We start from the raw sequence: 11,010 nt of genomic DNA, 5'->3' as shown, positions 1-11,010 counted from the left end.
GTTCCACCTACAGCCACAGCATAGATATTTCAGAGGTTTTGTTTTCTACTCATCACCTGGGCACTTATTGTTTAAACATTGAGATTACTTTTTTGCATCCACTCAATGTAGGTGTTTAAACTTTCCGAGCTTTAAAGACCCCTGGAACCCTCTTTGGTACCACGTTGCCCTTAGGCAATAAAGCCACTTTTAGCTTGCCACATCTATACAATCCTATGATGAGTGATGCAATACTTAATAAATGACGGAAGACCATAACAAATAGAAATAGCTCTGCCATTCTCAGTCCACCTCTTTGCTTTTCCTCGGTAGCAGCATGAAGAAACATAATCTTCCTAATTAGCAGACTTTAGTCGTAGCTTAGCGCACTCTCCGTTTTGTTTTGGCGTGACTTTTTAAAGCTGTGACACAGAACGTTGCACTGAGCACTTTGTTCCACACATCAATATTCTGCACATGTTCAGGTTTAAAACAGCGCTGTGTTGGTTTGAAACATGTGCACATCAAACCGACAGGGCCGCAACAGGATATTATTTTCTGTGTGAATACGTGTGCTGGTGCACGTGGTCAGAATCACTGTAAAAAGAAACTATTGTGTGGAGGGAACAGCATATCAGGATCTTTCGTGGGAAAACGCATGTTTCCTTGAGGCAACAGCAAACCATAAGAGATTGTATCACCATTGCAGCATAATATTTTGGTTGTGTAAGTTTAGATAAATGTTAATCATTTTGCTTGAACTTCATCTACCAAAGGTAAATTTCATTGGTTGCAGTAAAGCAAAATTCAGAAGCCAGAGTCAATATTTGTTTCATACAATTTTTGCACATTTTCCAGAACAGAGTCTCAAGCTATACCATTTTAAAAAGAAAAGAGCATAGAGAGAAAATATGAACTCATCCAATTGTAATGCGTTACTGTTTAAGTTTGCCCCACAAGCAAAATTCAGGCAGGAAAACCTTTTGAAGGTCTGTTTTCTATAAAGCTTTTAAATAAAATCTAAAGCTGTTGAAACCATTGAATATTTTACAAGTTGATACAAAAATCCCACTTGCCTACAGCCAAAGTACCTCAAAAAAAAAACCCCATCTACATTTAAAAGGCTATATGCATTGTCTCCTAGAGAGCCAAGTCTGATATGCAGATTGTGTTGATTTGAGGCCAAATGTACTGAAGTTGAAATATAGGACTTTCTACCAAGAGCTTTAGTTATTTCATAGTCTCTCAATTCTATGAATATAGCACTGATGTCATCTCAAGACACTTTACAAAGTCAAATTCAATTAAATCATCCGGACAGGGTCAGACACTTTTAATACCAGATGGGTTCATTTATTTTTAGGATCATTAGCATTTAAATAATAAATAAAACTGACAGCATTCTTAATCATGCCATATTTAAAGGACAAAACAAATTGTAAAGCAGTTTTAAGAAAATGCTGCACATTTTGAAGGAGTCATTGAAACAGTCTTGGACACCAATAAGTCTTAACATTTTATTGATCATACAAGGTAAGAGCAGCATGTTAACATCCAGCCTTCATCTGGCTGTGAGGGGGCAGCGGCTTGTTCAGGTGGATGCCCACCGTCAGCCCAAACTCCTTGCTGGCATGTTTCTCGTGGACCTCAGGCTTCAACTGGAAAGCCTTATCGTCAAAGCAGTCCAAGGAAATGAAGGACAGGGGCTTTTCCTCCAGCAGGCCTTGCAGTCGTGTGCGCCAGCTCTCCAGCATGCTCTTGCGATCTTCAGCCAGAGCAGAAGAAGGAGCCCAGAAGATCTGAGGGGCCAGAACCTGGAAGCCACAGTAGTGCAGGATGCCGTTCTGCAGGGAAGAGGGAGTCATTGTAATATTTCCTGTTCATGTCTGATTTACTGCATCCAGATGAGGTTCTACATTACCTGTAGTGGCCACAGTGTAACATTCATGTCTCCATTAATACCAGTTGGGCTGAACATGGATTCTAGAGACCCAGTGGTGAAGGACAGCATGGCCTTCTTGTCCTGAAAGAAATAAACTGCTTTAAAGACAAGATTCTTGGATACCATTAAAACCTCGTTGAACCCTTACCTTGAAGATTCCCTGGCTGTAGCGCTTCTCTTGAGAAAAGGCAAAGCCATTGGTGAGCACCCGGTCAATCCAGCCCTTCAGGATGGCAGGAACACTGAACCAGTACATGGGGAACTGCAGAGGGAGACTACTGTTAGTACAACATGGAGCACTTAAGAATAAGTCACTGATGTCCAGCAGTACCTGAAAGATGATGAGGTCTGCCTCAGTCAGCTTAGATTGCTCCTCCATGATGTCAGCTGACAGTTTTCCCTGCTCCCATGCTAGTTTGCTCTCCTCCAGATAACAGAAGTTCTCAGCATTCTTCACTTCTCCTGTGCAGCAAAGGTTTGTCAGACATGAACAATCATCCTGCTAAATATTTGAATAGCTCATTTCTACCTTTGATGTCCTCAGCTGTAGCAGTGGCTTTAAAGCCCATGGCATACAGGTCAGACACGTCCACTGTGCAGCCCTGAGCAGTCAGAACCTCCACAGCAGCATTTTTGGCTGCAGCATTGAAGGATCCAGAGCTCTGGTGAGCGTACACGATCAACACTTTCTTTGCTGCCAAGACAGGAAAGAGTAGATTTAGCACCAAAACAGAAAACATTAAGTATCTACATAAACTACACACACCAGGCCAGTAGAAAACTGACTTTCTAAAGTACATTCAGAGAGAAGAGATGAACACTGTTACCCATTTTTAAACCAGCCCCTCAACCTTGTACAAGCAACTTTTAAAAAGCAGGAACAGCAACACTCATTATACATAGAACCCCTTCTGCTGCTTTTATACACTTGAACTGTTTGGGCTCCAGCTGACTCAGGTGTTGTTAATCAGCAATCATCAGCCCCCTCAGCTGATGGAAATAAGGGAAAAATACATATTGTGTTTCTAAAAAGTTTTTGATTTGTTGTTGATTTAGTTTGTTGTAGTATGAAAGTCTTTTTTATTTGCACTTAATGCCATTTCATTGTTTGCCAACCACCAATACAATTCCACAAAGAAAAAGAAGAAATAAAAAGAGTTTAAACCTTTTCTGGAAAAAAATCATTCAAAAGAAATAAATTCTAATAAATATTGCCGTAGAGGGGTAGATGCTCTCTGAAGAGTTGGTGGGTCCTCCAGAGTTTCTTAAAGATAGTTCTGGTAGCGCTCAGCTGGTCATTCCACCATCTTGAAATAACATGAAAATAATCTGGATTGTCTTGAGAGAGATGTAGGAGCTGCTAGCCAACAATCCTTTCATGACGGTTCATTGCAATTGTGATGTAAGCCTTTTGAATTTGTTCTATTAAGCACTTTATAGAGGCTAATATCAGTGACTTAAATTTAATGCAAGATGGCAAATGTTAAGCAGTGGAGCTCAAAGATTTCATACGGGCAAAGAAAAAATAACACTGCCAAAGGCAATGGCAGACCAAAACAAAAGGACACTTTTCATACAAACCAAAAGGAAAGGTCATGGGAGTAGTTAAAAACAAAGATCTCAAAGGGAAAAGGTGGTTTGTATCCTCATCGGGTTACAAATCACTTCAATTCAATTAAATTGTATTTTATTTATATAGCGCCAATTCACAACACACGTCATCTCAAGGCACTTTACAAAGTCAAATTGAATCAAATAATACAGATTGGTAAAAAAAAGTTTCCTATCTAAGGAAACCAAGAAGATTGCATCAAAGTCTTGACAAGCAGCAATCACTCCTACTGAAAGAGCGTAGAGCCACAAGGGACAGTCGTCTGCATTGTCCGTGGTTTTGCAGCAATCCCTCATACTGAACATGCATGAAGCGACAGTGGAGAGGAAAACTCTCCTTTACCAGGGAGGAAAACCTCCATCAGAACCAGGCTCAGTGTGAACATCTGTCTCCACCGACTGGGGGTTAGAGAAGACAGAGCAGAGACACGAAAGCACAGAAGCACACATTGATCCAGGAATCCTTTCTATGTTATATGGTAATATTGGATGACCTGCCTACCCTGGATGATGTCACAACTAACAGAACGCCAGACCAAGTGCACCAACTATGAAGAAAAAACATTACGGAGAACAAAAAGTTAAAAGCTGAAATAAGTTTTGGCAATATTCCACAGGTGAAAAAAGGAAACTCTGGAAACCTGTTTAATATGGGATTTTAATGATATGTCTTGGTAAAAAGTAACACCAAGATTTTAATGATATGTCTTGGTAAAAAGTAACACCAAGATTTTTTACTTTACTACCAGAGGCCAAATTTATGCCACCCAGATTAAGTGATTGATTTAGAAGTTTATTTTTTGAGGACTGTGGTCCAAAGATTACAACTTCTGTCTTGTCAGAATTTAAATTTAAAGGCTTTTGATGTCATCAAGACATGACTGCAGTTAAAGTAATTGATTGGATTCATCAGGATTTATGGATAAATATAGCTGAGTATCATCAGCATAACAGTGGAAATTAATCCCATGCTGTCTGATAATTTTGCCAATCGGAAGCATATATATAGTAAAGAGAATTGGTCCAAGGACTGAACCCTGTTGTACTCCAATAGTGACCCTAGAGTTTGAAGAAGATTTATTATTAACATGAACAAACTGAAATCTGTCAGACCGATACGATTTAAACCAGCCTAATGCTTTTACCTTAATCCCTACAGTATGCTCAAGTCTTTGTAGGAGAATATTGTGATCAACTGTATCAAATGCAGCACTGAGATCTAACAGGACAAGTATAGACACAAGTCCATTATCTGAGGCCATGAGAATATCATTAGTGACCTTCACCAGAGCTGTTTCAGTGCTATGATGAGCTCTGAAGCCTGACTGAAACTCTTCAAATAGGTCATTGTAAGAAAAGATATAGGTCTGTAATTTATTAAGTCATCTTGATCAACAGAGGGTTTCTTAAGTAAAGGTTTAATAACAGCTACTTTAAACGCCTGTGGTATATTTCCATTTACTAAGGATAAATTAATCATGTCTAAAATGGGGGCAGTGTTCAAAGGGAATACTTTCTGAAATAATTTTACGGGCTTGAGTCTAACATACAAGTTGAGAGTTTCGATGAAGCTAATATTTCAGATAAGTCAGACAGCTCTACTGGTTCTTAACAGGTTCTAAAGATTCCTCCAACGCTGCCTCACTTATTGAGGACGAGGTGATCATGTTTGGGAGAATCCCAATGATTTCATCTTTAATAGAATCTCACTGTTGCCAATCTCCTTTAGTCTTTATACCTGCAAACTGCAAGACAAATCTACTTTTTTTCTCTTTGGAATATTCTCATTTCTGCCCGGTCGGTTTGCTCTGCAAAATCAGTCGAGGTCAAGACTGACTCAGGATCTGATAAACTGTAGTTCTGAATAAACTGGTTTATGCAGATGAGAGTGTCGATGGGAGATAACTAGCTGCCCTGCAGGGACAAATCCTGAAATGACTGTTACTGGTGGCCAATTTGTCTCAATGTTGACCTTCAAGCTCACAAACAAATGATTGTGCTGACGGGTTGCTTTTCGTGACCAGCACACAATGAAGAAAAACACACTACAGTAAACTACAAGGTTTCCAAACCTTTCAGCTGTTGACCCCCACAATACAGACCCCTATAGTGCTTTGCAAGCGTATTTTGAAATTTTGATATTCCTATACCCATTACAAAATGTGAATAAACGCAAGAGAATTATTTACAAGCCACTATAGATTAATTCAATTCAATTCAATTCAATTTTATTTATATAGCACCAATTCATGAAACATGTCATCTCAAGGCACTTTACAAAGTTAAGTTCAATCATATTATACAGATTGGGTCAGATTATACAGATTAGCACTACCGGATTGGACAATCCAGCACTATGGGGGACTCCTGTGGGTTTTTTGTATCTTTTGGAAGATTTATGTCATAAATAATCTTTTACAATTATCATTTTGCCTTTTCCTTTTATTTGTGAATAAAATAAAATGGCTTGTAATGATAAAGACTCCAAACTTCAATTCTTCTCCAAACTTCTGCTAGCTGTGCACTCAAGAACAGTAAATCTAAATGATGATGCTGTTGAAACTACAGCCATTCGCCGAGCGTTAGATTCTCTCCGAGGTCTTTTGTCTTGAATGTTTTTGGGTAACAATGCTCGCCAGCTCCACTTCCAACTCCTTTCAATCAACGTTCTCTGCATGCATTGCATTAATGTGCTGCTCTGTCATTGTTCTCGTCATAATGTTGACGTTAGCCAGGACTTGGATTTGGATCATGCATCAGCACCAGACGGATGTGGCACTACAGTAAAGAGATTAGAGAGGAGTGCAGAACACAAAGGCATGCACGCACGCATACACACACACACACACACACACACACACACACACACACACACACACACACACACTGAGAGAAACCGTGTCAGCTGCGAGAGCGATGACGCACGTTGGGCTGTGTTAATATTGTGCAGTAGACTTTGCCGTCTGTGTGAGCATTCCACTACAGCCAATAAATTCCTGTACTCTCTCCTACCGAGTTCAACCAGCAGCTGCTTGCTGAATTAGTCTATGTCTCACTCACAAGTACACACACACACACACACACACACTCACATACTCTCTATCGCTCAATAGTTTTCCTAAATAATACCTTGACGCCTTACTGGTTAACTTATGTATTTTAATACTTTGTTCCCATCTGCAGACAACAACACACACTTATCACTCTGTTATCACAAAGTCTGTATGAAAACCACACGTTTCTGTTTTGCAGAAACTGCTTACAGCCGTGTTAATGGCTCCTTTCCTGCATGCTGAATACCATCTTTCTGACAACAGTCATTCTTTGCTATGGTGACCCTTCTGATTCTGGCAGGATAAAGCTGGGATTCATCAAATTCCTTTTAGGTTTTTTTTTTCACAGATTGCTGCTTTAAGACTGACTATGTGGGATTTTTTTTTTGCCAACCGTGTCTCTGTGATGAACAAATGACCTGTTCAGGGCGTGTCCTGCCTCTCATCTTGTTTATTGTTCTGATAATCTTCAGTCCTCAAACAGGACAAAGCATATACGGAGAAAGTACGTGTGGCGATATTAACGTGAAGCTACCAACATTTTTCTCTGAAGGGACGCTACAGGCCTGTCTAGTTCTTCCTCTGAACATAAGTAATGTCTCTGAGGCCTGGGAGCTCTAGTTTACCAGGCTTGAAGATGTCTCTTATGCAGAAAGGCATGTTTTTTCCTGGTTTTTAACCTTGCAGTTCATATTCTGCAGAGCCTTGGCTCTTTCTTCTTTGAGATTACAGTTCCTGACTTCCTGCAAAGTCATTCATTATTGTCTTGGCAGTTGTTCTGAGGTCTTTTGGAGACGTCCTCCCCTAGTTTTCTTACGGGGATTCTGAAAGGATTCCCACCTCGTTCTTTCCTGTGTTGCTCTCTTTGAACTTCTTGATGATACTTGTCACTGAAAAGCTGTAATAACTCTGTGTATCCTTCTCCTGCATTGTAACCATCAACAATCCTGTTTTTTCCCCCACATCCAAACTGATTTAGTTTTTGGATTAATGGTTTCTAAACTGACAGCTCGATAACCTCAGTGAAGTTCTTGTGCTGTGTGTACATCGACAGGAAACCCACAGTTTTCAGAACATTTTACGACCTTTGAGCGTGAGATGTAGCAACATTAAGTCTGCAGTTAATGGAGAATCAATATTTTGTATAAATCTTCAATAGAAATTGAGCTAAGTTCCTGAGCGTTTCATCTTTCTCGAGAAGGACCTTGTGCGTAATAGAGGGAGAACAGAGAAACAGTGAAGACAGAGAGTCACAGGGCCTCGTTGCACCGCATGGTGATATTATGACACAGGAGTGTCAGAAGTTGTGTCTCGGTGGAAACTTTGAGGAGTAGGAGTCAGGCTGCAGCTGCGTCACCGAGCCTGACTCCTGGGCTACCGTCTCCTGTTACAGCTGCCATGTAATCACAAGAGTTTTTTTGTTTGTTTTTTTTGTTACATGATCACATTTCTCTCCCCCCCCCCCCCCCCCAAAAAAAAACATCCCTGTAGTATTAGCTGTTACTCTGGAAATGTTAGATTCTGCAGTAATAAAGTGATTCTGCAGTAATACTTCTATTTTAGCAACCGTAGCCAGTCTGTGTAACATAAAAAGCAGCCGCACACCACAGCAGTGTGAGTTAGCAATGCACTTTGATGAAGTGCCTTTGTACTGAAGGAACCTGCCTGGTAAAAATGACAATATCTGCAAAATGCGTCAAGAAGCTGCTTGAGCACAGTTGCTTTGGTTATAATAACCATATTCTATCCATGTGACTCTAATATTATGACAAATCTGTGCTTAGCTGTTACAGTTTGTTACAATTATACTGTATCCATGGACCCATCATAGATTGCACCCGTAATTACACCCAGAAATGCTGACTGAACGCTATCTGGAGGGAAAATGTTTTTAAAACGTTGACTAGAAAACTTGTTTTTAGGGTTGTAGCATTTTACTTTTTTTAAATAGAAAACAGAAACACATTATAATGAAATGGGATTCAGTTGTTTTTTTAGGATGTTTAGCACTGTTTAGACTCAGTAACAAAGGTCTAAATTTGCTTTCAGGAAAAAAATAATCACAAATTACTGCTTCCTGCAGCTTATGTTCAGAAAAAAAGCGGCCTTTCTTTGAGACACTAAAAACTTGCATATACAGTCATATTCAATAATAAGAATATGACCAAAAGGTCTTTTTGTGTCAGTAACCCAATTAACTAAGGTAAACACCACCTCATATAAATTAATTACTCACAGACCGATGCTTTAAAGGCCTTATTTCTGTCAATAACAATGATTATTTTGCTGACATATAATGAAAACATGACATTCAAGATTAGAATCCATCCATCCATCTTCTAACACGTCTAACCCTTATAGGGTCATGAGGAGTGCTGGTGTCTATCTCCAGCTGTCAATGGATGAGAGGCGGGGTACACCCTGGACAGGTCGCCAATTTATCGCAGGGCATCAAGATTAGAATATTACATCAAAATAAAAAAATTACATTTTTAATACAGAAATGTGGGCGTCATGAAAAGTAGGTGTAATACTGACGTAAAGTTTGTTGTTTTCAAGAGGTACTTTTAATGTGACAAATGAGCCTCACTGGAACCCATATTCTAATTTATTGAATATGACTGCATAATGAACACCAAATTCACATAACTATGGATGGCATGCTGGCTTTCACTTATGGAGTGCCACTTATGAAGAACCGTTTCATTCAAAATAAAAAATAAAAATAATCAAATAAATACTGTTGTTAATAAATCAATAAGATCCGATCAAATGAATAAATGTCCCCATAAAATAAACAATATAGGGCACGCTTGTGGCGTAGCGGGTAGAGCGACCCATGTTGGGAGGCCTTTAGTCCTCATTTATTTCATACTGATTATATATATATATATATATATATATAAATATATATATATATATATATATATATATTTCAGAGGCTTTGCTGACAGGCAAAAGCCTCACAATGGTGGTCAGAGGGTGTAAAACCCATCACTGGAGTAGAAGAGGCATGTAAGAGTAAAAGATGCAGAACTGTCAAAACTTTGCTAAACAGAAGGGTTTCACCAAATATTAGTTCCACAGACTGTTACAAAGCCAAATAATGAAAAATAAAGTTAGTAACTGCACAGGTGAAGGGGGTTAAGGAAAAGCTGAGCCTTACAGCCTCACATGACTCCACATGATGCTGAGGGGACAACGCCTGTAACAGCGGCATGATGCTAGTTTGTCTATCGGTGCCACGGCAGAAACGATATTAATTAACAAGCATTCGACTACCAGAGCAACCAGAGCGGCCTCCTCAGGCTGCATCCACTCTCAGTGGCCGGCTCCTTGTTTCTGACATGCGCAGCTTGTTTATTCGGTGTCACCTTCCTCCGTCTAGCTGTCTATCACCTCCTCAGGCGGCAGCGGACACATGAAGTCATCGGGCCTCACTGACGTCAGCTGCAGCGGCTCCACAATGCAGCCGACAGTCCTCGGTCTGTTTACAAGTCGGCCTTTCATTTCTCTGAACCGTCGGGTTATACAAGCTTGCAGAAAGCGTGCGAGCGGGGGCACGCGCCGCGTGGTAAAGCTTACCCGTGTAGGTCGTGTGTGTTTGCACAAGCTGGCTGGAGGGCAGAGATCAAGGTTGGGGAAGAAGGACATAGGCTGGCTTTAGCTGAGACAATTATGTTCCAGCTTTGCGGCCGTGGAGCTCTGATGAATTTGTAGAGGCTATCAACACTCAGGACTGGAGAGCTTGGTTCTTTTGTTTGTCTTCTTACATTTCCCTCCCCTTTTTTCCCCCCCCTTTCCTCAGTGCCTTGTGTCACGTACTCAGATCCGTTCAGGCTGATTCTCTGACAGATTTCCAACCCTCCTAAAGGCTTTCACGCTACAGAAGCTATCTCTCACCTCACAACCCGCTCTGTTGTTTCCAAAAGTGGTTCTCTGACCTCGAGCCCAATGACAGGAACGAGCTTTTTGTTCAAAGGAAGTGAGCGCATATCCTGCTGACGCCATGAGCTCATGTTCACTCTGCCATTTGACTGAGTAGGGGAAAAATATGACAAATCGGTTTAAAAAACACCCAGAGAAACACCTGTTCTGGGGGTGGAGTGTGGAAGACCTCTGACAAAGGAGACGGGGAAGCGGGCATGTCAGCCAGGAAGTCGATATGCAATTTCTGAAGAAGTGACCTGAGAAAAAGTGGGGCAGCCATCAGGAGGCACTGAGCGGGAAAACCCTTTTGCTCTGAGACGTCTGGAAGCATTGACGTCAGAGATGAAAAAAGAAAATAAGCGATGGAAGCCAGGGGGCTCCCAAAATGGAAAAGCTCTCCAGTCGCTGCAACAATAAGCGACATCTGGCACAAAGGCAGGCAAACAAACAAACACAAATCCCTAAGCCCTCACATGTGCGAGTACACACTTTAAA

General features: G+C 40.6%; 1 protein-coding gene across 4 annotated transcripts; it reads right to left on the bottom strand.

Moving 5' to 3' along the window:
* Positions 1-1,482: 1,482 nt before the first annotated feature.
* Positions 1,483-10,276, bottom strand: LOC105934887 (ribosyldihydronicotinamide dehydrogenase [quinone]-like). Of its 4 annotated transcripts, none has more exons than XM_036139179.1 (6): positions 10,171-10,276; positions 2,451-2,615; positions 2,253-2,383; positions 2,070-2,183; positions 1,901-2,002; positions 1,483-1,823 (listed from the first exon to the last, which is right to left on the bottom strand). In XM_036139179.1, exons 2-6 carry the CDS (start codon positions 2,488-2,490, stop codon positions 1,527-1,529), a joined length of 684 nt encoding a protein of 227 aa, XP_035995072.1. In that variant the 5' UTR covers positions 2,491-2,615; positions 10,171-10,276; the 3' UTR covers positions 1,483-1,526. The 4 variants fall into 4 exon arrangements, with proteins under 4 accessions (XP_035995072.1, XP_035995071.1, XP_035995070.1 ...); XM_036139178.1 differs by lacking the exon at positions 10,171-10,276 and adding an exon at positions 2,816-2,837; XM_036139177.1 differs by lacking the exon at positions 10,171-10,276 and adding an exon at positions 2,749-2,889 and having other exon boundaries at positions 2,070-2,383.
* Between the last annotated feature and the right edge of the window lie 734 nt (positions 10,277-11,010).

This window comes from Fundulus heteroclitus, chromosome 7 (assembly GCF_011125445.2).
Source record: "Fundulus heteroclitus isolate FHET01 chromosome 7, MU-UCD_Fhet_4.1, whole genome shotgun sequence".
NCBI lineage: Eukaryota > Metazoa > Chordata > Actinopteri > Cyprinodontiformes > Fundulidae > Fundulus > Fundulus heteroclitus.
The sequence above is the reverse complement of the archived record's forward strand: the minus strand, read 5'-3'. Positions and strand labels throughout refer to the sequence as shown.